Source organism: Python bivittatus, unplaced genomic scaffold, assembly GCF_059951505.1.
Source record: "Python bivittatus isolate LINGU-HERP-01145 unplaced genomic scaffold, Pbiv_v1 ctg000580_np1212, whole genome shotgun sequence".
In the NCBI taxonomy this organism is placed as follows: Eukaryota; Metazoa; Chordata; class Lepidosauria; order Squamata; family Pythonidae; genus Python; species Python bivittatus.
In genome coordinates, this window is record NW_028277087.1 from 7,258,523 (window position 1) to 7,284,131 (window position 25,609).

General features: G+C 43.2%; 1 protein-coding gene across 1 annotated transcript; it reads right to left on the reverse strand.

The window, feature by feature from the left end:
- Positions 1-827: 827 nt before the first annotated feature.
- On the reverse strand, positions 828-23,907 carry IZUMO4 (IZUMO family member 4). The gene is made up of 11 exons (XM_088149921.1): positions 23,697-23,907; positions 23,037-23,117; positions 22,059-22,130; positions 21,139-21,165; positions 18,367-18,442; positions 15,890-15,937; positions 14,227-14,241; positions 13,023-13,070; positions 10,977-10,994; positions 3,644-3,666; positions 828-1,171 (listed from the first exon to the last, which is right to left on the reverse strand). The coding sequence occupies exons 1-11, from the start codon at positions 23,896-23,898 to the stop codon at positions 1,071-1,073; spliced, it is 711 nt and encodes a 236-aa protein (XP_088006047.1). The 5' UTR covers positions 23,899-23,907; the 3' UTR covers positions 828-1,070.
- Positions 23,908-25,609: the final 1,702 nt, after the last annotated feature.

The following is a 25,609-nucleotide window of genomic DNA, read 5'->3' on the forward strand; positions in this document are numbered from 1 at the left end:
GTTTTAAGTGTAGGGTAAACTGCAAAAGAGCAGAAATAAATGTCCTTGTGTGATGTGTGTGCGTGTGTGTGCTTCAAGTCAGTACTGACTCCTGGCAACTGCCTCGACAGTTTTTCACTTAAAAAACTGCTGGATGAGCTAATAAGCAGTGGGAAACTCTAGAATAAAACAAACAAATATTTTGATTGAAACATTTATTTGATTTAGGTTTAAAAGTAGTGATGGATGAACTCATTTTGATAATATTTCAGAATAGCTTAGGAAACAAAGGATATACATAGAAGAACCCTTGATTAGATTGTTCATCTATTTTTCCCTTTGGCAATATGGTTGGAGCTGAGAAATGACTTTTGCTTGCCTCTTGAGGAAACTCATCACATGTAAGTGTGCTAGAAAATAAGATGCCTGTAGGCATCAGTGTTCATATAAACATCTTCCCCTGCTGTGTTCCTTTGCTCACTTTATTTTTTAGGTTTTTTTAATTGAAAACAGGGTAACCCGCTATGCTTAAAACAAAGCGTCACCCTCGATAATCAGCATTTGCAAGAAATACATCTGCGGCCCACATAGCTATATAGGCATTCTTAGAAAATGATAGTGGCTACAAGTCAAGTATGCCTGAAAAGTGTGACAAAGGTAAGCAACGTCAGCAACTTGCCTTTCTGGTAAATGGGTGCTTTGCAATTGGTCACATCCACCATGGAAGCCATTTTGGAAGGCTCTCAAAATTCCAAGGTGACCACCAATCAGAAAGGATGGTTTATCCCTGCATTGTGAGATGGGTGGCTATATAAATGTGACACATAAAATAAATAAATTACATCATAGCTGTCTTTAAATCTGACCAGGAAAAGTGGGAGGGAGCTCATAATTAATTTGCTTTTTTGTCCATCTTGTTTCAGAAGGGCTCCAGAATTTTCCCGTACTGTTGGGGAACAGGGACATTGAGAAAATGCTCTTCTTCAATGTGCATATGAATATAGGGGGGTTAATCAGTGGGATAGCAGTTAGACGAATCTCTTCACTTTATTTTGTGTGTTAAATTTGTGTTACACAAAAGAAACAGCAACTCAACAACTAGGCGCAAGTAGTTGCAAGACAGGTGTGTCATCTTCCAGGTCCTTCAAGGCCATCAAATTGAGCCAGTTTTTTGATAGAGTGTCCCCTATACCTAGAAACAGGGGAAACCCAAAGGTATTAGTAACTGAGTGTCATGTCTCTCCCCTCCCTGACACCCCATATTTGTTAGGTGAGCATCACTCATTCAGCCCAAGCCAAAACAAGCCCTTGATGACTTGGGTCAGTCATTGAGGAAAGCATGGAAGGTTCCAGTGGGTGTCTCAGTTCATTAGACACACTTTCCCCCCGTCGATTACCTCTAATTAAAATGTATGGTTTTTAAGCATCAATGGGCTTAGACTCAACATCTGACCTTTTTTTTATGGGGGCCCTCTGGTAACCTCATGGAAACTCAACAATCCTGCCCACTGCTTTAAACAGTTGTTAATATTTGCCCATACATATACACAAGGGCTGGATTGCCGAACACAGTAAATCAGAACTCAAACATCCCCATTATAGCTTGGTGCAACGAGAGAATCATTGCAAAAGGGGTTCAGCTAATCAGGCCTCTTGACTCCCATTAAAGGCAAGTCAGTGTTTCTAAAGCTTAATCCCTACTTGAGTTTATGAACCCATCTAGACAGTGTTCTTGGCAACCATATGGGAGTGGTTGCCAAATTTTTTGACTTCCCAATCTAACCCACAGCCCTTGGATCTTGTAGTTATTTCCCATCCCAAGGCAACCCTGCTTAGCTTCAGAGCCCCAACAAAGTCACCTAGCATTCCCACTTGCTATGATTCAGTTGAATACTGCCTTTGACTAAAGGTTCCACTTAGCCACTGATTGCTCCAAGGGGGGGTCGGAATGATCCCTTTTTAAAATCATCTCAGCCAGCAGCTTTTGCAGCAACTTGGTGTCCAATAAATATAGACAAATTTGATGGAAGAGAAACAATTTGGAAAAAGTGTTTAACAAAAATACAAATGTATAAATGTTATAAAAACTGCAGCAAGGGGGCATCATAAAAAAGCCTTATTTTGTGGGGGAGTAGTTTTGAAGGCCACGTTTCTTGGGAACAATCTGTTGGGGATTGCTGCCTTACAATGTAACTCAAGAAGAACAAGCTCACCTTCTCCCACTTCCTCTCTGCCAGTGAAATGGTGAAATCCTGCCATGTTTGCCAGATGTCACTTCCAAAGGGTGTTTTAAATTAGGTTCTGAATTTCACGGCCTTGATCTAAGAGGTGGTATTCTCTCAAGAAAGAATGCTGCTCTTAACTAAAGACAGTCTTTCTCAACCTTGGCAATGTGAAGATATGTGGACTTCAACTCTCAGAAGAAGCCTACATACCTGCAAATTGCTAAGGTTGAGAAAGACTGACTTAAAGTATTCCTCTTTCATTTGCACCCAGAATGGGTGACTTGGTGCTTGCCCCATGAGGTTGGATTCCAACTTCCATCAGCCCTAGCTAGCATAACAGTTGGGAATAATGGGGGCAATAGTCAATTATCATCTTCACATTATGCCTATTGTGTTATGTGCACAGAATGTTTGGAACTGTAGCATGTAAAGATTGGAAGGTGATTTAGATATCAGTCTAGCCCTCTGCCCAGGGCAGGTATTCACCACTACAAGATTCCAGACAGGTGGTTATCTAGCTTCTGTTTAAAAACTTCCAGCAATAAGTGTCATCCTCTTCTCAAGGAAGCCTATTCCACTGTTAAACAGCCCTTGCTACTGGGAAATGGCTCCTGATGACCAATTAAGATCTTCTTCCTCATAATCTAAACCTGCTGTTTCTTGTCCTCTCTTCTGGAAAAACTCTGAACAATTTTGCCTCATGTTCTACATGACAGCCATTTAAAAACAGCTATCATCTCTTCTTGCTGTCTTCTCTTCTCCAAGCTAAACATCCATTTCCAGCCATTCTTCCTACATTTTCCTTCTGGACTCCTTCTCTTCATTACCTTCTTCTAGAGAAGATCCAGTTTCTCAGTATCATTCCTAAAATGTCATTCCTAGGGCTTTTTTTGCTTCTCATTAGGAAATGTTTACAAATTTAACCAATCAAATGAAAGTGATCAACTTAAAGTAAGTTAGCTTAAAGTAAGTTAGTACTAGCACTGTGTAAAATAACCCTGCTTACTTAAGAATCAGCAGTCTGACTGAAACAGTCAGCTTTCCCCAAAACTGTCTTGCTAAAGATATACTTAGAGGTTCTTTAAGCATAAAACAGGATCAGGCATTGACAAAGGCACACACAGCACATGCAATAATGTGGTTTGGATTTTGGATCAGTGAATTGTGTAAACTCAGCCACCGTGTTTTCCTCAAACCACAGTTAAGCAAACCATTATTTAGCAGGGTATGACCTCAAATTTCTGTATAAGTTGATGAACAAACTGCATCACATTGGAGTTTGTTTTTTGGAAGGGTGAAGAATCCCCCTCCCCCATTTGTAGGGAAAACTAGACTGGCACACTGCATGCTAAATCAAGCAGTTACAAACTATAGAAATCTCTGGACCTCTTAAACTCATTCTTTGACGAATCTAAGTCTTCATGCTCTTGAAAACTTACTTGTAAAATTCAGTGTCTCCGGGCTATAGAAAGAAGGAGGAAATTAAAGTTAACAGTGGATTACTGTAAGAGGAAGTTTGGAGAATGGTAAGTACAAACATCAAATAAGGGGTATTTTCTGAACCAAACACCAGCTGTAGCAGAATCCTATTCAATGAACATCTCAAGAGCAGAAGTGAGAAGATGTTAGCCTCCAGGGGTGTCCACAGGTTATGGTCAAAGAAGTCAAGATGGTGTGATTGCACGTAACGGACAGAGCTTCAATCACACCATTGTGGCTGCCTTGCTGACTTTTTTTGACCATACCCTGCAGACACCCCTGATGGAGTCTCTTGTTCACCCTCAGCAATGAGAAGAGCCCTTGATCACATAGTCTTCAGTTAGCTATTGCTCCTAATGGCACTAGATTGGAATGATCTAACGATGTAAGCAGGACATTTGCAACGTTTCCACAGCAACCAGCTAGGCCCCTGAACTCCATGTCCTGTGCAAAACTCTAGTCACCTAATGTGGAGGTACCTTCATGGTGCTCTCTGCAATTCCTTGATTTTATTGCCTTGAACAACTTGGGATTGTCAGCAAACCTTTTCTCCTTTTGACTTTCTCCTAACTCCAAACAAACTGAAAAGCAGCTCTCATCCCCAGAGTTTCTATGTCTCTCCAATTAGAAAATTTATCCATTTATTCTGGAATTTCCTGTTGTCATAGACTAGTAAGTGGGAAAAGAATGTCTGCCCTGTTATTCCAGAACGATTACATTTGCTGAAGAGCCTTTGTTACATCTGGCCTTTCAAAGGCCCTTACCAAAGGCCTCTTGGATTTCCTCTGTGTACGTGCTAGCGTTTTCTGGGTCCATGTGGCGTGCCGAATCATAAACATACCACACTGATGCACTATGCACAACCCACAACTAGGCTGAAATGTGGCTGGCTAATTTATGGTTCACAGTGCTATGCAAACACAGCCGCTGCGAGGTGCGCTGTTCCCTGAGGTGGGAGACTCAATCCCATATATCTCTGGAACGAGGAAAACTCTTCTTGAAAAACATGAAATGCTGCGGCCAGTTAGTGCAAGAACAGCAGTTCTGCCTTCCCAAATCTTTGGGTGTGGCTGCCAGAGCTTCCAAAAGTTGTCACCCAATTTTAATGTTTCATGTGACAAAACAGGAAAATGATGAGAGCCACGAGGAGGAATTGTATCAACATCAATTGTATTGCGTGAATGGTGGTTTAAATTATGTTCATTGTTGTTCAGTCGTTAAGTCGTGTCCGACTCTTTGTGACCCCATGAACCATATCGCGCCAGGCCTTCCTGTCCTTCACTGCCTCCCTGAGTTTGCTCAGTTTCATGCTCATTGCTTCAGGGATACTATCTAACCATCTCATCCTCTGCCGTCCTCTTCTCCTTTTGCCTTCAATCTTTCCCAGCATCAGGGTCTTCTCCAAAGAGATCTCTCTTCACATTAGGTGACCAAAGTATCTGAGCTTGAGCTTCATTATCGATCCTTCCAATGAGCAATCAGGGTTGATTTCCTTTAAGATGGACTGGTTTGACTTCCTAGCAGTCCAGGAGACTCTTAAGAGTCTTCTCCAGCACCACAGTTCAAAGGCATCAATTCTTTATGGTCCAGCTCTCACAGCCATACATTACTACTGGAAAAACCATAGCTTTGACTATGCGGATCTTTGTCGGCAAGGTGACGTCTCTGCTTTTTAATATGCTATCTAGGCTTGCCATAGCTTTCCTCCCAAGGAGCAAGCGTCTTTTAATTTCATGGCTGCAGTCTCCGTCTGCGGTGATCTTGGAGCCCAAATAAATGAAGTCTGTTACTGCTTCCATTTCTACCCCTTCTATTTGCCAGGAAAAAATTATGTTCAGATTAAGTTTAAATCCAATGTGTTTGTGCTTGGTTCTGCCTGGTTTTTAGCCACCATATTCCAGAGCCGCATTAGAAATGGGTAAGCTTTGGGGGCTTGAGTTTGTAGCTAGGCATCCTGGAGAGGGAACTGGGGGAGCATCTTTATGTGGTGCAACTGAAGGCCATGTGCATCGATCGTAGCCTGACCCAAATTCCATTCTTTGCACCGATTATGTGCAAATCAAGATGCACATGACAGCCTCATGGCTTCCACCGGAGGCTTGTGGTCTGTGTATCAACAGTCACCCTCCCACCAAGCTAACATAGGAACCCTTTGGTTGATACCATTGGAGAGGCAGAACTAAATATTGTTGGCCTTTTTCCTGGCTGAGGAGCTGGGGCGTTTAAGGGTAGGAATGGGAGTGTTTTATTTGAAGGAGGCATCACGGGTCATTCCCATGGCCACCTTCATTATTATTGCTTTTTACTTGAAAAGAGGAGGATCGGGGAGGTTGGGTCACGTGTCCTTCAAGTTTGGTGCTCAGCTGGGAAGGGAAAGGTTATTACCGGAAGGGTGTGGTGAATACGGGTGGGAGGTGGGATCGATGGCCACTTTGAAAACTTGAATTACGTTTAAGCATGCATTAACTGCCAGAAATACTAGAAAAGATCAGTTGTTTCTCTAATACTAATAGGATATTGCTATCTACAAAAAAATAATGTAAATAAATAAATAAAACCAGTTGGGTCTGGTGGTGAAGGGACCAGGCTAGAAAGAGAGACAGTGACTTCTAGTCCCACCTTAGGCACGAAAGGCGGCTGGGTGACTTTGGGCCAGTCCCTCTCTCTCAGCCCACTCACCTCACAGGGTTGTTGTTGTGGGGAAAATAGGAGGAGGAAGGAGATTAGGTATGTTTGCCGCCTCGACTTATTTATAAAAATAATAAAGATGGGATTTAAAAAATCTAAAAAAAAAAAAATCACACCGCCAATTCTCAGCAGTGGAGTTTCAGCAGCATGGTCTTCAGGAGCCCATGTGACCCCAGGTTGCCTATCCCTACTACCACATGATTTGATTGGGCACAGAGAAAACGGAACAAGAATCTGATTGGTCAAGAGGCAGTTTCCTATAGTTTCTGCCAAGTATATGGTAGTCCTTTGGGTTCAAAGAAGACACACTGTTGTGCACTTCATCTGTGGACACAGTGGTGGCTCTGCAGTCCCAGTCTGGAAGCATAAAGTCTAGCACAATGGGGGCATTGGAAGTCCATTGTTGTAGTAACCGTGGGTGTTATTCTGTAGCACCCCTCATGGATTTGTATCAGTTTTTGGCGGCGCCTGTCTTCAAAACCAGTGGAGGCTTCATAGCACAAGGCTCACCAGAGGGTTCTGTCAACAGCCACAGCTCCTAATTCCCTTGGCTGGATGTCACAGTGGCATAGGGTTTCTTTCACAGCGTCTTTGTAGCGCTTGCGTGGTTGACCCCAAGGTCTCTTCCCAGACTCCAGTACACTATAGGGCAACTGGCGAGGCATACGACAGTCATCCATTCTGATGACGTGTCCTACCCAATGCATCTGGGCTCTGATAATCAGGGACTCAATGCTGGTGGACTCCACACAATCCAAGACCTCCAGGTTGGAGACATGGTCTTATCAATGAATGTCAAGGATGGAGTGGAGAGCGCCCCTGTGAAATTTCTCTGGTTGTTTGATGTGCCTTCAATACAGAGTCCAGGACTCAGATCTAGGACAGAAGGGATAACCACATCTCTGTGGACTTTCAGCTTTATGGAGATATGGATGTTGTGTTGATGGAGCACTCTAGTAGGCAGCCACTCCAGTGCCTGGCTGGTTTTGCTGATCCTGGAGTCAATTTCTTTGTCCAAAGACCCATCGCTCAAGATGATACTTCCCAAGTATTTGAAGCTGTTTACATTTGTCAGTTGGGTGTTGTCAGCAGTGATTTTTAGTTCTACAGGGTTGGTATATGGCATGGGCTGGAAAAGTACTTCAGTCTTGTTCAGGCTGATAGTCAAGCCGAAGAGCATAGTAGTATCTGAAAATTTGTCCAGCGTCAACTATAGATCATTGTTCTTTGTGTGCCAGGAGTGCATAGCCATCAGCAAAGAGGGTTTCTTGGATGACTGTATGGAGGCACTTCATCCATGTGTTTGAGCAGCGAAGGTGAAATAGAGAGCTGCCCAATCAGTACCTGATGTACAGTCCCTCTTTCAGACCCTCAACAGTATGTGATAACATGCAAGCGAAGAACAGATTGAACAGGACTGGGACTAGCACACAACCCTGCTTTACCCCATTGGAAATGGTAAAAGCAGCTGATATATCACCATTGTAAAGAATCTGTCCTGTCATTCCATCATGGAGTAGCTGAACCAACTTCATGAATTTCCTTGGGCATCCATAATGTCTCAGGATGATCCACAGAGCCTCCCTGTTTACACTATCAAATGCCTTTGACAGGTCAATGAAGACAGAGTAAAGAGGCTTGTTCTGCTCAATGCACTTCTCTTGGACTTGCCTCACAGCAAATATCATGTCTGCTGTAATCTGTTCTGTCTAAAAGCCAGATTCCACCTCTGGGAGGTTCCTTTCTGAGACAGTGACAAGTCTGTTCAGGAGAATGTGGGCAAAGATCTTGCCTGCAATGGATGGCAGTGACATACCTCTGTAGTTTCCGCAGTCTGATTTGCTTCCCTTATTTTTGTAGAGAGCCATAATGAGGGCATTGCGGAAGTCATCAGGCATCTCCTCTGTGGACCAAATGTCTTCCAAGATGTTTTGGAACACCTGTAAGGCATTTGGGTCCAGAGCTTTGTAGATCTCAGCAGGAATGCCATCCTCTCCTGTTGTTTTATTTGAGTTCATCTGCGAGATCACTTTCTTGATCTCATCAGTAGAGGAAGACAGGTCTAGGGCATCCAAGACTGGCGGCTGAGAATTCTACTGTAAGACATCATGATCAACTGTGGATGGCCTATTGAGTAGGTTGGAAAAGTGTTCAGCCCAGTGCTTTTTCTGTCCTTCCTGTCTTTGATCAGGCTCGACCCATCAGATGACAGAAGTGGAGAGCATCCTGACTTTATGGCACTGAAGAACTCTCTGGTGGCATGCACATCTGCATAGCGTTCCACCTGCTCAGCTTTTCTCTGCCACCATTCATCCTGGATTTCTCACAGCTCCATCTGTACTTTGGACTGCAGGTGCTTAAACTTGTCTTTCTCTGAGACAGGTAATGGATCATTCTGTCAGTCTGCATAGCCCTTGTTCTTGGCCTGGAGGGCTGCTGAAATGCTCTCGTGGTTTTCATCAAACCAGTCTTGATGCGCCTGGGTTTTCAGTCCGAGTACAGTTGTTGCAGTCTGTGTGATGACATCTTTAAACTGCATCCACTTTTCAGAACAGGTTCCCACAAGTGGTAAATTGCTGTGTGCAGGTTGAGCCCTGTGATCTGTCCAGTACTCAGCACCTTGCATGGCTCAGGTGATGGTGATGTCTTTAAAATTGCGCTGATGTACTATGACATAGTCAAGTAGGTGCCAGTGTTTGGACCTGGGATGCATCCAGGTAGTTCTGTACTTCTTTGCAAGTCTGAACATCATGTTAGTGGTGCACAGGTTGTGCTCAGCACGTTTGCTCAGAAGCAGCAGGCCATTGCTATTTAGTTTTCCCACCCCGTGTCTCCCGAGGACTCTGTCCCAGTTGTCACTGTTTGTCCCCACCCTAGCGTTGAAGTCGCCCAGAATGATGAGTTTGTTGCTGGCAGGGTTTGTTTGAATAATCTGGCCCAGGTCCTTGTAGAAACCTTCCTTGTCTTTATCTGGACTCATGAGAGTTGGTGCATAGCTGCTGACAATGGTGATATACCAGGACTTGCTGAGAGGAAAGTGGAACTTCATCATGCATTCCTTTATTCTAGTGTATGGGGTGTATGGGGTGTCTAGGGAGGGGTAGCACCTCTGGTAGAGGGGCCTGCCATGGCCTTCTAGGGCTGCTCGTTCACCTCTGATCCCCATCCGGAGCTCAGTTCTCACCTGTGGCTCCAAGTAGCTGTAACACGCACAGCAGCAACACCCCAGTAAACCATTTCAGCAGATGAGCCAAACCAGGGGAGAGTCGCTGACGGACCTTAGACTCTTGGTGAGATAGGGGACTTGTTTATCCCATCGTGTGAAGTCTGGCCCTGGCAGATTGAGTGGAAACTGATCAATGATCCAACGGTCAAGAAGGCCTGCCCAGCAGGCGTTGTGGAGCACTAAGAGCACGACTGCACACTTAGACATCTGGTCACCCGCTGCAGCAGAAGAGTTCTCCAGCCATAACGGTTCTCCGTGCCACTGGATTCAGGTCTCTTATGCTGAGAGTGGGACTGCTCCTGTGCAACGGCTGTTCCACTTAAAACTCCATCACACACAAGTTTCTGTTGTGCAATTCATCTTCATCTACAACTCATCTGCAAATCGTCTCAGTCCAAACCTAATTTGTTGAGCCCTGCGGTGACAGGGGAGTGGCAAAGCAACAGGTGGGGGTGACCACTGGCAGTTGTAGTAAAATCTGCATCTGGGCAGCCCTTGGTCATTCATCTCAGTACCCGGGGCAGCATAGATGTCTGGCAGCACCCAGGGCAACTGTGCAGCCCTTCTAGGATAGCATTGCCCACCCTTGCATGAGGGAGGGGATTAAAAATGATACCCTAAACATTGTCTGGCCCGCAATGTTTGACTAGCATCTGGCTAGCAAACCACAGTCAAGCATCAAGAAGAATGAATCAAAGAAAACTCATTTTCAGAGCCAGGAACATCCGCCTCTTGCTGGATAGAGACAAGGTGCCAAGGCCTGAAAGACGAACAGCATTCATAGCAGCCAAACTTCACTGTTATAGCGTTGACATTGCTGCACTCGGTGGGACCAGCCTGGCAGACGAGGGTTCATTATAGGAAGCAACGAGTGGATATACGTTCTTTTGGAACAGGACTCTGACAACAGGACTCACAGAGTAGGTTTTGCAATCAAAACTGCTGTGCTGTAGAAAAGGGTTCCTCAACCTCAGCAACTTTAAGATGGGTGGACTTCAACTCCCAGAATTCCCCAGCCAGCATGGCTGGCTAGGGAATTCTGGGAGTTGAAGTCCACCCATCTTAAAGTTGCTGAGGTTGAGGCACCCTGCTGTAGAACACCTCTACTCTACTCTAACCAAGTAACTCTTTGTTTTATTTTTATTTTATTTCTTCTTTCAGTTTCAAGGCTGCTTGACTCCACAGCAACTATGGGTGGCCTACAATTAAAAAATTAAAAAGAAGACAGCATATATCCAAGATATACAAACTATACAGTTTGACTTGCTTGCTTGAGTAACCTGCAACTAGATTTTGGTTTTGGTTTTTTTCTGCTAATCACTTTAATAATGTGTAGAACTAAGAAACAACCCCCATTCTTTCTTGCTATCACTCCTTACCTTGTGGAGGTACAATGACTGAAAGACAAACAGAGAAACATAATCATGAGAAGTTCTTTACATGTAGCCATTAGAGATATTCTATGTTCGGGCCTTATTTTGAATCCATGTTTTTTTTTCATTTGTTTGTTTGGCTTCTTGTGAATGATTCAACTATCTATTGACCCAATTTCTGCTTTGCAGAAATTATTTTATTCCATAATTAGGATTTTTTAAAATCTGTATTTACCTGAAAGAAAGGTTCCCTAAACATTTAACTTTAAAATATGAAGGTCATCCTAGATCAGTGTTTCTCAACCTCAGCAACTTTAAGATGTGTGGACTTCAACTCCCAGAATTCCCCAGCCAGAATTCCCCAGCCAGCAGACTTGAAGTCCACACATCTTAAAGTTGCTGAGGTTGATAAATACTGTCCTTAGATTAACGGAGAAGTTGATGATAGAGGCACATTAGGACATCTTCCTTTGTGAGATGGGAAGACTGAGAGGATCATCTTAAATTAAGGGTTATTTTTCTTTCAGGTAAACAGGATTTTTTTCTTTTTAACTAGAAGAATGCCAGAAATAATTGCTATTGGGACCATTTCCTTCCCTTTATCCTGGTCCCAATTCTCCCTACTTCCTTTTCTTATTCATTCATAGGGATGAATTTTCTACTCCTACATTTGGATCCTGTAATATGGCTACTAATCAGCTACCCTCATGCAACTCAGTCGTGACAGTTTGCTGAATTAATCCATTTTCTGGGATTACATAATACAAATCCTAAAGTAGCAAACCTGGGTTGGCAGAGCTAGCAAAGTCATTAAAAAGCTAAAGCAATATTAACCTTTAACCAAGTTTTACAAGTTTTCAACTCCCTGGTGAAGCACATTGTCTAGCCCAGTGTTGTCCAAACTTGGCCACTTTAAGATGAGTGGACTTCAGCTCCCAGAATGGCTGGCTGGGGAATTCTGGGAGTTGAAGTCCACTCATCTTAAAGTGGCCAAGTTTGGACAACACTGGGCTAAACGCTCTCTGAAAGAAAAATGCTAAAAAAAAAAGCAGATACTGAAAAAGGAGTTGGCAATAGCTAAGCTAAAACTCATTTCAGGAAAATACAAAACTGCACTGAGGAACTGGAGAAAAAGTGCAGGGGAAGAAGATGGGTTTCAGGAAACGTCACAAAGCCAGAAAAGGTTTTGCTATACCATATAGAATCCAGTTTTGGCTCACTGCGGATATAATGCAGGCTGCTTGCTAAGGAACTGGATTATTATGCAGAAATATATATTGCAGGGGGTCTGCTGGCACTTTTGACTTATAAAGCATTAAATAAGGAACTGCAGCTGGCAAAATATTGCAGGAAAGCATCCAGGGAGGGTGACTTGTAGCCCTCCAGACAGTGTTAGAAGGTTGGGGCATGTAGACATTTTTATATATTAAGACATTTAGATGTTTAAACATTTATCTTTATATATTGGTTGACTGTACTTTATGGTTGACTGTACTTTAATACTCACATTCTTGAGGATGTGACCTTTAACACTTTTCAAAAGTACAGTCAACCATACATACAGGAAAGGGAATATTGGCATTTTGCTAGGCCTGCTTTTACTTCATATTATACAATATATAAAGATAAATGTTTAAACATCTAAATGTCTTAATATATAAAAATGTCTACATGCCCCAACCTTCTAACAACAGCTTCCAGTGTCTTGTAGCAATGGTTGCTGGGAGCTGTAGTTCAGCATCTTCTGGAGGACCACAAGTTACCTAGCCTTAGAAGGAGGGCCTTAGGTGGGTAAGCTGTTTTCCGGATGTGTGGTGGGATGATAACGCAGAAATGGAGACTGCCATGTAAGAGTCATTCCACTGTTGCCACAAGGGGTCTCCGTCCAGTCTTGCAGACTGGCAATATTCATTCAGCACTTGATCTGCACCTAGAATTCCCCGGGCAGGGTGCTTAGTTCTTCTCTTCCCCTTTTCCTGTCTGTAAAAACTGCCTTTCTGCAGAGCAAACCTCTCCATCTTCCCAATGGCTTCCAAGGAAATGGGCACTTACCTAAACGCAGGGACTTGTTTTAGAGCCATTGCCCACTCGCCTGGCTCCCTGTGGGTACAACCATCAGATTTTAGGTTGCTATCACAAGAGGTTAATTGTTTATTTCACCCAGTTTCTATGCCACCCCAGTCAGAGATTCTGGGCAGCTCAGAGTGATTAAAACAAATGAAAACATCAGCCAATGTAAAATCATAAGAACAAATGAATACAGCAGAAGCGTAATGAACATCAAATATAATCATCACCTCCAATCTTGACCATCATGGCTTGACAGAAAGAGAGGTTTCCATCAGCTTCCAAAATGACAGCAAGGGAGGGGCCTCCTAGCTCAGGGAGAAGAGGACTTCCATAGAGCCAGGGGGACAGTCAAAGGAAAGGCTTCTCGTCCTGGAAACTATCAGGGGAAGTTGAATCAGAATCATGTCCTCCTGATTCAAATAGACAGGATGGAAAGATTCTATTCAGAGCAAATCATTCCAGGGAGACAAAGGCCCCAAACTGAAAATGTGTCATAGGTAATGACCAGCACCTTGAGTTGTAACTCTCATGCAGTAGGTGTCACTCTGCTATTTGCAAGCACACCACTGCATTTTTTATTGTTCCAAATAGTCTTCAAAACCACCCCAAGCAGAGTGCATTAATCTATCTCTGGAGTGCCAAGGGATGAGCGATTGTTCCCAGAGCATCCTGATCCAGTATGATCCCTTCCAAGGGTAACAGTATCTTTCTTTTCTCTCCATTCTATACACATCCAAGTATCCATTAATTTAAAACAAAGACACCTAGAGTTTAAGCCAGTGTTTTTCAAGCCGTGCAATTTTAAGATGTGTCCACACATCTTAAAGTTGCCAAGGTTGAGAAACAATGGTTTGATCCTTGGAAGACAATTATATAAGCCTCTGAATCCAACTGTTTCTGTGCCTGAGGATTTGTTCTTATCTGCACTAAAGATTCTAATCTAGCCAAACTGAACTTGCTAATCAGCTGTCCAGGCAGTTGACAAAGGGTTAATTGTCCAAAGATTAACTTGTGTCCAGTTCCAACTGAGAAACATCTCCGCCCATCCTCCACTACTACTGTTCCAATTTTCTAAAGAGGGATCTTTAGCAGCAATGTGCTTTGCAGATATTTGCCAAATAAATTTGGATAAAAGCAAGTTCTCCATTTAACTAACACTCATTGGCAGACACAATTCCCAACTTACGTGCTCAAATTCTTCCTGAAAGAAAAGAAAAGAAAAGAAAAGAAAAGAAAAGAAAAGAAAAGAAAAGGGCAAATGAGTGGGAAATGTTACTGTATCCCGTTTCCAACTTACTTGAGTATAGGAAAATGGCTAGGTTTGCACAGAACTGTTGCAGCAAAATCTGATCTTCCGCCTAGCATGGTTAGGTGTGTTATCAGTTCCTTGTTTCTCATTTACAACTAAAATACATCCCTCTTCAAGTTAATAAGAATCATTATTCCCTTTTTGGCTTTGCCAGATAGGGCTCATAACCAACCCAAAGCAATTTTAATCAAATTGCATCTGTAGAAATTGAGAGTTCATTATTAGCTTACTCTGTTATTTGTTTCATGCTGCATTTTAAATGTGTTATGGTTGCTTTCTATGGGGTAGTATTCAAACTAGGTCACCCATGAGAAGCACCATTAAAATCAAAGAGATGGTCCCCATGACTAACTTGTGGTCCTAACTTAATCTGTACACCGCACATGAATGCAAAGAAAAAAAACCTGGCTCACAAATGTAGTGTATCCCTGGATTATTTAAATAAATGTGATCCATTACTTCCCTTCCACTTCTGAGAAATGTAGAACATTGCTCTTACAATGCATTCCATTTTGAGGCAGGAAAAGTACAAAAACTGTTATGCGTGCTCTAAAATAGGTTAAACACATTTAAAATGAAAAGGAGCCCAACCCTAAGAGTCAACGAGACATGACCGAGTCCTGGCCCGATGCATGAGATCATTTTTAAATTTATTATTAAATAATTCCAATGTATTCAAATTAAATTTTAGTATTAAAATTATTTTTATTTAATTAATGCCTTTATTTGTATAATTCAAGACAGTATACATAATGCTCCTGCCTCTTATTTTCCCCACATCCACCACCCTGGTTTGATTAAGAGGGTAATTGGCCTAAAGTCACACATCTGGTTCATGCTATGGGAGGATTAGAACTCATAGTCTCTTGGTTTGTAGTCCAGCACCTTAACTATGACACCAAGCTGGCTCTCATCATGTGCCTATTTCCCTCATTCAGAAATCAAATGCAGGATCTTCAATACACAGAGCTTGTTGTGGTCCTGGTTGGTCCATAGAGATCACTGCATGATTTTCGGCAAGACACAGTCTTTACATTACAGGCTACACTATGGTTTGCTTAAACATGACTTACTCAACTCAGTTTTCTGGAGTCACCCAATATATTAACCAGGAGATCTGAGTTTGAATAACCCCCTAGGCTAAATCTGGCTGGCTAATTAGTAGCTCTGAGAATTATGTGACTATCAGTCATCTCAACCCACCTCCTATGAGGCTTTGAGCTCCCAGAAGATAGGATCAAAGCATATAGTAGTCATTAATACATGAGTCAAAAGGAAATAGAAAGGATTCAGTCCCTGACATCTCTAGTTAAATGAATCAACTTGCAGGGGATGCCTGAGATTCTGAAATGCTACAGCCAACCCAAAGGGAGGCTGCTAGGTCTTATGGTCTCACCTGGATGAAACCATTTCTATCCCTTCTTTTGACCAGGGCTGTTCTTCTGAGGGCCAGGCTGCTGCAGGTCCTTTTGGCCTTCAGCCTTCAAGGTTTTATTTTGTGACCAGAACATAGCACAATGCCCTCTCCCTTGAGACTTACATGTACTCATAGAGACCCTTCAAGGCATCTTTCCATTCTTCTGAGGACCTGCAGGACAAAAGGAATGCAAGACATGGAAATGCAAGCGAGAGGTTCATGGCCTTCATCTGTGAACAGGGGTCAACAGGGCTGCAGGGATTAGGAATTGAAGAGGAGGAGGAGAAAGCTCTTCTATGGCACACACGGGAGATAGTGGCCTTCTTGTCTCTTCTGTAGCCTAGGTCAGTGTTCCTCAACCTTGACCACTTGAAGATGTGTGGACTTCAACTCCCAGAATTCCCCAGCCAGCTGGCTGGGGAATTCTGGGAGTTGAAGTCCACACATCTTCAAGTGGCCAAGGTTGAGGAACCCTGGCCTAGGTGATGCCCGAGTACCAAGGCAGGAAATAATTAAAGTTGCTACAGGAAGAGCAGAGAAGGTTCTGCTATTAAGGAATTCCATGCATCGTATCAGCCCATCAACACAACCTGCTTACAATGCTACCCCATGCACATGCTGTTCACTGAGGACATGCCTCACAATAGAACTTCTATCTCTAAGGCTGCCTGAAGCCAACCCAAGCTGTTCCAACATGAAAGTAATGTTTTCCCAGTTATCACAGCTGAAGATCTCCCATCTGGACAATCCACCACATACAGAGAAGAAACCTGAAGGGGAGGTGATCTGCTGGGTTCCAACTGGCCCAACAGGTCTGAGGTCTGCTGTGGGGCCATCTCCTTCCATCTGGCCACTGGGCTCTGTGTCCCTGTGCTATTTTGTACTGTGGCCACCAGAAAGACTGGACACCTCTCTTGCACAGCTATTTTCTTCTTTTTAAGTGTGTCGTTTGCTTGTGGAAGATGAAATGCAGATTCATATTCCCCTTGGTAAGTAGAAAGAACCTCACCCAGGACCATTTTTTCCAGGAGGGAGATGTGACTACAGAGCATGTCTCCCTTTTGAGTGCCACACTGATCATCTGATTCCAGTAGAATACTTTGATTTTTAAAATAAGCATATGGATTCATTTGCCTTGCAAAATAGATCACAAGTCCTAGTGGGATCATTTAACCAGAGTGGTTTTTTACTTTCAAGTAGACATCCCTGGGTCTGTATCCTAAGGCTTCTTCCTTTTCGGTTAGCATTTCACAACCACTAGATACCCTGTATCCAAAGAGCTATTTTAATTTTATTGCCTATTGAGAAAGTGTATACAAGCTCTGAATTTCCAGCCTTTTGGAATAGTTATTTAGGATAATTATGGATCGAGGCTAAAAGGCTAGGGTCTGATAAGCCAAAAGGGCATTGGTCCAATCTTGATTTGGAGAAGACTCATCCCGCAAATTCTTCTGCGGTTGTGCAAGTCATCATGAGGAGATATAAAATCCTAATCTTCAATTAAACATGTAGTTGGTTAATGCCTCAGCCATTCACAAGAATAGGCCATGATAGCAATTATTCAGCTGGTCAAAGGGGAGGTGGCAACTGAGGTCATTAAGCTATATCTCCACCAGTCTGTCCTGCTTCAAAGTCAAGGGGAAGAGAGATAAGACCTCTTGGATATTATGTGTCTGAGAAATAGTCATTTGAGTCATCCCCCAACCTGTTTATGTGTTCCCCCATTTGTGTGTTTTCCAACCATTTCTTGGTTGTCTTCAACATTTTCCTTCCTGTCCACCTCTTCTTATTTCTGAACAATTTCAACCCTAGTTTGTTGAGCCACACAGTTGCCCAAAAGCTGTCTCAGGAGGCCTTTCTCTCTTCTGAGGTGCGCAGATACCACCATTGCATCAAGCAATCTGGAAACCTCATCATGAGTCAGAAATCTGCCTGTGTGCATTCTTCTGGAGAGCTTTGCCTGCTGTCCCACTTAAAGGCAAAAATCTAGATCTCAGGGTAAGATCATTCCTGCTGGAACGTTTATGCTGATCGCGTGGGAGATTGTGGGGAGACAAGGAAAGTAATCAAAGGGAGATTTGGTCTAAATCATTGTTTTTCAGCCTTGGCCACTTGAAGATGTGTGGACTTCAACTCCCAGAAATCCCCAGCCAGCCTTGGTGGCTGGGGAATTCTGGGAGTTGAAGTCCACACATCTTCAAGTGGCCAAGGTTGAAAAACACTGCTCTAAATAATTAAGAAACAGAAGTTTCTGAGAAAGTTGTGAGCTTATTTTATAAGCAGCAACATAGCTCAAGTGGCAAGAGAAAATACATTGTTTTGAGCAAGACATTGTTTTCTTGATCTTGCCTAGCTGGGTGAGGCTTGACAGACAGAGAAGTGAGAGGCAGAACCGGTACATACCACACTAAACATTTAGCCAAAATAGAACAGATTACACAAAATATATGTGGCTACCTCGGTCAATGCATGCTATTTTTCTCACTGTGTATTGTTTATAAGGTTATAAAAGCCATTTCTTTGCCAGCCCCAATTTTCTCAACAACTATTAAGTTTAAAACAACCTCAAAAAAAGCGCGGGGGGGGGGAATGATCCATACTCGCAATTATAGCCAAAGCAAGTTGGTTTGGTTACATTGCATGTCTCACAGGAGATGGCTTCGTACTGGTTTATGCCTGGAAAAAAAAAAAAAACAAAGATGGCAAATTCATTGGAGACCAATGAAAAAGTGTAATATTTTATATCAAATACACACAAACACACACGTGCTATGCTCAATAATAGAATAAGTGTTCTGGAGCTACTAGTGGCAGTGTAGCTAATAAGGCTGTGCAGTGAGTTGGGTTCAAAAGCAGAAGGTGCTTTAGAAGGCACAGACATTCCCACAGCATCTCTCTGGAACTCCTTAAAGCAGCTGCATCAGCATGGCTGTTCACCGGAGCAGAATCTCAGGAAAAGACCCATTTGGTTTAGGGACTTGGAGACAGACACTAGGTATATGTCCCTGCCGGGGGTGTCCGCAGAGTGTGGCCAAGAAACCAAGGTGGTGGCTGCAACAGTGTGGTCAAAGCTCTCTGTTTTTTAGGTGCATTGCATGTGCCATCTTGACTATTTTGGCCAAACCCTGCAGATACCCCTGACCCTTGCACACACCAACACACCTCTTTGCCTTCAGATCCGAAATGCTCTATGGCCAAGTTAGTAGGTCAGACTATCTCTCTTGATCCAGAGCAGCTGCCAATGTTATCAAACACTGGCTTGCCTACTCACTGACCATACTTATGGACCGCTGACTGCAACAGACTCACGGCAATTTACAACACATCAAATTCATAAAAGCAAATATTAAAAGTTTTCCCCACACCCAAACACACCCAAATCCTGATGAGAGAGCAATCCTGTGTAATTCACCCACCAAACACAGTTGTCTTCTGAACCACCGCAAGGGAGGGGAGGGGCACAGAACACAAAAATCCCCTTGCTCCTCCCCTCCTCCCCAAATCTCGTGGAAGGAAACTCTATTACACATATAGGTTGGGTTCACACATCACACTGAGCCAAAACCAAACAAACCACTTTATGATTTAACATGCTATGTGAATCCTGTCTTGGTTTGTAGCTAGCTTGCTCAAGCATTAAGCTGTCTCTGGGATGTTGGCAAAGTCCCTCTGCTCAACTAAACCTGCCTTAGAAGGCTGCAGTGGTGAGAACTGGTTTGGTGTACTAGTTAAGGCACTAGATTAAAAACTGGGAGATTATGAGTTCTAGTCCTCCCTTCAGCATGAAAGTCAACTGAGTGATCATAGGCCAATCACTCACTCCCAGCCCAGCCCACCTCACAGGACTGTTGTTATGGGGAAAATAGGAGGAGAGAGCATTGGGTATGCAGCCTTGAGTTGTACAAAATGTACGTGGAATATAAACCTAATAAATACATACATCTGTGAATTGATCTCATGGCTCTTTACTACTGAAAGTGATTGACTTTGGTGGATCTTGAGCCAAGTAAACATTATTTAAAATGGCTTAAATGCAGGGGACCTACAGCATAGACATATATAAAATTGCAGAGTGAAAGCTTTACCCTTAAAAACTTGGAGCCGATAGTAATGCCTACTAAACACACTGGCCCTGTTTGTGCAACACACTTCAGCCAGCCACTAAGTTCCTTACCAGGGTTCTGGTAATACAAATTTACACTAAGTCAAAAGTCCCCATTTTGAGAATACAGGTAATCCTCATTTAGTGACCACAACTGGGACATGCACAACTTGGTCATTAAGCAAAGTGGTCACTAAGTGAAACCACAACTGTGCTTATGAACTTACTTCAGCTTTCCTTTGCTTTACAGACCTGTGAAGGTTGTAAATGCAAGGATTGGCCGCAAAGTTACTTTTCACCAACGCTGAAACTGCGAATGGTCATTGTATGACAGTGTTGCTCAAACTTGGCAACTTTCAGACATGTGAACTTCAACTCCCAGAATTCCTGGAAGGAGAATGCTGGCTAGGGAATTCTGGGAATTGAAGTCCACACATCTTAAAGTTGCTAAATTTGAGAAAGACTGCCATACGAGGCAATTGCTAAATGAGGACCACCTGTACAGAGTCCCTGTTCACTTGCTTCAAAAAGTGAGGACTACCCTACAGTATGAGCCCTTGTGCAGGAGAATATTGCCAAGGCTTCATGGTAACACTTCCCTTTCTCCATTTCTCAGGCAGATCTAAAGTTTGCTTAGTTTAGCAGCTGGCATCTATGTGTGTTTTGACAGATATATTCTACTGCCTTGGCAGTGAGTTGAATGGTAGATGGGCTTCCTTTTTTCAGCTGCTCTTTCTCTCCAACTCTTTTTCTTGGAGGACTAGATAGGCAAAATAGAGCAATTGAATGGGTTTGGAATATTCCACAGTGCTATTGTCTAAGTGGAATTAATTTAACTCTACTAGACAGATTCTATTTGGAACTAGATCTGACCCTGGGAGTTAGCTGACTGGATCAACTGATCCCTCTTTTTGTATTCCCATGATATGATAACCAACCTTCCCATTGATGCATATTGTGCAAACAGGGCCATTTAGTGGGATTTACTTCTGAACAAACATGGGCTGAATTTACAGTGGACCTAACTTGGCTACTGATTTAATCTATTTTCTGGTTTTGCACAAGATACTGAACCATAAACAAACTGAACAGATTGAGTTCACCCAAGACAGGAAGAATAAAAAAAATCCAGCCATTGCACTAACCATATTTAATATGTGCTACAAATACAGTAAGTCTGTTTGATCTAGTTAAGCACGTTGTATGAAAAAACCATAGTGTACAGTATCTCTCTCTTTTCTTAAAAGAATATCTCTCCTCCCCCACTTACCACAGTGGCGTTCACACTTCACTCTGTCTGAGAGAGAAGACAAAAAGATTTCAGTAATTGACCAGGCTGAGGCATTCAATCCATTCATTCTGCACTCCCTTGCAGATCTACTCAGAAGTACAGTAAATCCCACTGCAGCTTTTAAAATCTTTGGATAGGTAACCAAGGAGCCCCTCAACAGGCAGAAGACCCATTACAGGTAGTCCTTGCTTAATGACCACAATAGGGACCAGAAAATTAGTTAAGTGGGGTGGTCATTAAGCAAGGCATCACGTGACTGCACGCAATTTTACCACATTTTTTGTGGCAGTCATTAAGCAAATCACTGTGATTGTTGAGTGAATTACATGGTTCCCCACTGATTTTGCGTGCCAGAAGCCAGCTGAGAAGGTCGCAAATGGCGAACACATGACCCTGGGACACTGGAACCGTCATAACTGCGAGCTGGTTGCCAAGTGCCTGGATCACAATCATGTGACTTCAGGGGCCCTGTGATGGTCATAAGTGTAAGGACCGGTTGTAAGTAGCTTTTTTTAGCACCATCTTCAAATGGTTGCTAATGAATGGTTGTTAAGCGAGGACTGCCTGTATTTTCAATTCATTTATCAGAGTTATGTTCAATAAGTTTTGTCTTGGAAGAGGCATTCTCGCCAGCTGCCACATCAAAAGAGGTTTTCATTTTTGAAGAATTATTACCACTTACCCTACTAAGGGAAGCATACCCACAAGGTGCCCTCTTAGAAGGAGCAGACCAGCAACCCATCTTGGAAGATTCCACTGGGCTGGCATTAGAGGATGCCCCATTTTAGAAGAGGCATCTCTATTTCCTGGTCCATATTAGAGTAGGCATTGTCTTGGAAGAGGCATTCTCATCAGCTATCATCACCAAACTAATTCAGAACAGATCAGGGAAAGCTCACTTTCAATTATGGTGTTCCGTAGCATTTTGACTTGTTCTTCAAAAATAGAGTTCAGGATTTCTGGAAGAACACCTGGGGAAACCAAGAGATCCAACAGGTCAGAGACATGAGAATGAATGGGGCTACAGCTTTGCACGAATGCAAAACCAAACCAACTAACCAACATTGTCAACTGCATTCCAGTGCATGTATGTTTGGGAACAGTAAAGTCTTAGTAAATAGGCAAAATATATCCAGATCACAGGGTTCTCAACTCTCCCAGAATTTGGACAGTTTCAGCAACTGGATTTACAAAATCCACTTGTTTTAGAGAGATAATGGCTGAGATTATATTCCGTACTGAGTAGCATGACGATTCAATTACTCTGCAGGGTAGAAAAAATCCCAAACTCTTTACACACTCAGGTTATGAGCTAGCAACCCTTGAGGATGTTGGGGTTGTTTCCCATTTGAATTTAACTGTAATATTGTGATTAACTTGGATTTCCAGGCTAGAAACTGGGAGACCAAGAATTCTAGTCCCACCTTAGGCACAAAGCCAGCTGGGTGACCTTAGGCCAGTCACTCTCTCTCAGCCCTGGGAAAGAGGCAATGGCAAGCCACTTCTGAAAAACCTTGCCAAGAAAACTGCAGGGACTGGTCTAGGCAGCCGCCAGGAATCAACACTGACTTGACACTCCTTAGATTTACCCATCAACTAACCTCGTGGACTGAATTTGCACAAGATGCTAGTTTGCGGTTCTGTGTATCTTGCAAACCCAGGAAGACAAGAGGTAAACAGAAATTGAGCTTAAAGTTAATACACACAGACAGGAGGGGAGCAGGAGTAAGTTGGCAGGGACAGCAAAGGTGAGTTAAGGAGTTTTCATACCAAACCAAGTGCATCTATCTGGTGACTAAATATACCAAAAGTAGTTCATCCACAATGAAGGCAAAAAAATGATTATGAAGAGTACAAATCTGTCTCTGCATATTTACCAGGCTTGTACGTGTTGTCTCTGAACAACGTGTCAAGTTTTCCATACACCGTAGTTGCTATGACCTGCAGCTCCCCCATAGCTGGGAGAGGGGAGAAAGCAAGAGAGAGGAATATAAACATCTGACCCAGCTCCATTGAGGTTTCTTGGGAGGGTATCTGAAGTCAAGTCAGGGATTGATAAAGTGGCAGCACGTTTGAAACATTTCTTTTCTTCAAATTCTGGGGACTAATTCTTGTGCCAGTGACTTCCACAAGCTGAACTGTTGCTCTGTTAAAGGGCCTCTTGTTTTATAGAGGCAGAAGGCAAATTATTTCAGTATTCTGCATTACATTCCAGGTTTGGAAATAGCCCCAGAGCTTGAACTGTCAGCAGTGCGTAGAACCCCCCATTCCCACTTACTAAGCTGATTTGTTATATCTTAAGTAGCTTGCAACAAGCAGAAATCCAACTGGTGTAGCATCCTTTTTGACTAGGCCACCACATTGGAGACAGAGATCATAAGAGAAGGCAAGGACCAAGTAATCTGCTCTTATGAGCCAGAACGAGTTGGCAACCCCAGTTACTGTATATGTTGGTTTGGAGGATCTCAGACTGAGCCTTGCCTGAAGCCCAGAAGAAATGGATATTTGGGCAGGGCCCTGCCTGGGAGACAACTCACGGATCTCGGGAGCGACCCCGAGGTGCAAGTCCTGAAGAGTATCTTGAACCCAGCCCCGCAGCCTTCGACCTGCAGCTGGCACGTCCCCAAGCCCCCAGGACTTGCGGCTCAAGTGCGGGGCATAAGAGGCAAAGTGCTTGGCGAAATTGGGGTCGCACTGCAAGCAAGCTGGAGAAAGGCCAGGCTCAAGAAGCAGAACCATGGCCAAGGCCACACACAGGCTTTGGCTACCCATTCTTGGCTTGTGTTCCTTATTCCAGAACATGACATCTCCAGACCACACAATGGGGGCCATGGTGGGGCATTCCGCTTCCGTAGAACTCTCCAGAACAGGTGCAGCTGTTCTGCGACGGCCATGAATTCTGGGCGTAGAAGATCAAGGCCACCAGGTTGAAGATGGCTATTCAAGAGCCCTTAGATCTCAACTTGGCAACTTTAAGATGGGGGTGGGAAGTCTGGGAGTTGAAGTCCGCACATCTTAAAGTTGCCAGGTTTGAGAAACACTGCCTTAGATGTTTCAAGAACACATTTTGAAACACATGGAAGAGTCCTGGCTGTTTCTTTTTGAAAGGAATATTGAAATACAACATGCTTTAATGATATTCTTTATTTTTCCTTACATTTAGTACACAGTGAGTGTGGGGTAAGCCCCCTGTTTATATACAGTAGTTTGCCCTGCCAGTGTTGGTGGGGGTGTGGTTTTCTTCTTGGTAGTTCCTTGATAGGGGTATTGTTTTCTGCTTGATTGTTTGTCTGGTGTTAATCCCTGTTTATCTGGGTGTTGGCTGCTGGAGGGGATGTATTCTGGTCTTTTTCTTTCCTTCTTAGCTTTTTGTTGTCTCTTTTGAATGGTACAAATATAGTTTATTTCTATGTGTCTATTGATGGCTGATTTGTCTGAATGCCAAGCTTCCAGGAATTCCCTAGCATTTTTTGGATTTAGCTTGGTCTAGGATGCTCACAATTTCCCAGTTGAAACTGTGCTTGAGTTGTGAGATTCAGGAGTTTTCACATGTCTTCTGACTCCTAGTTAGTGTTCATGGATGCGACTTGCTAGTCTTCTGCCTGTCTGTCCTACATAGTGGTTGTTAAAATCCTTACACTGTATGTTGTAGATGACTCCTGTTTTTTCTTCTTGGGCTACTGGGTCTTTTGGTTTGCTTAAGATGTTTTGGAGGGCTTTAGTTGGTTTGTGTGCTACAGTGATGATGTGTGTTTTGTAATAGTCTGTTGATAGTTTCTGAGATGTTTTCGATGTGTGGCAGTGTTATCCTTTTCATAGCTTGTGTTGGTTGTGCTGTAGTGGGTTGCGTGGTCAGGCACTTTTTGATAAAGTTGCGCGGGTGTCCATTTTGTTGGAAGATGTTGTATGGGTGCTCCGTTTCCTTCTTCTGCTGCTCTGGGTTGCTGCGGTGTGTACTCATCTGAATAATGTTCTTACACAGCTCCTTTGGGGGAGGTTGGTTGTTACTTTAGTAATGGAGCACTTGGTTAGCGTGGGTTATATTTCTATAGACTTGTGTTTCTAATTTGCCGTCGTTTCCTCTGCTGATGAGGATTTCCAGGAAGGGTAGTGTGTTGCTGTTTTCTTCTTCCCTTGTGAATTTTATTCCTTTGAAGATGTTGATTGTTTCATGTGCCTTCCTTCCGTAGTTGTTCCTTTTTTATAACAAAGTGTCATCTACATAACCGATCCATACTTTTGGTTGTATGCGTGGAAGTGCTAGTTTCTAGATGCTGCATTACAATCTCTGCTCTGAGTCCTGACAGTGTGATCCCACGGGTGTGCCTCTGATTTGTTGGTATATTTGTCCATCACACTGAAAATAGGCAGCGAGGCAGAGGTTGATGAGATTCTGGGTCTTTTGAACTTGGGGTATTTGGCTAGGCCGCGTGTGTTGTGTAGTACTGCT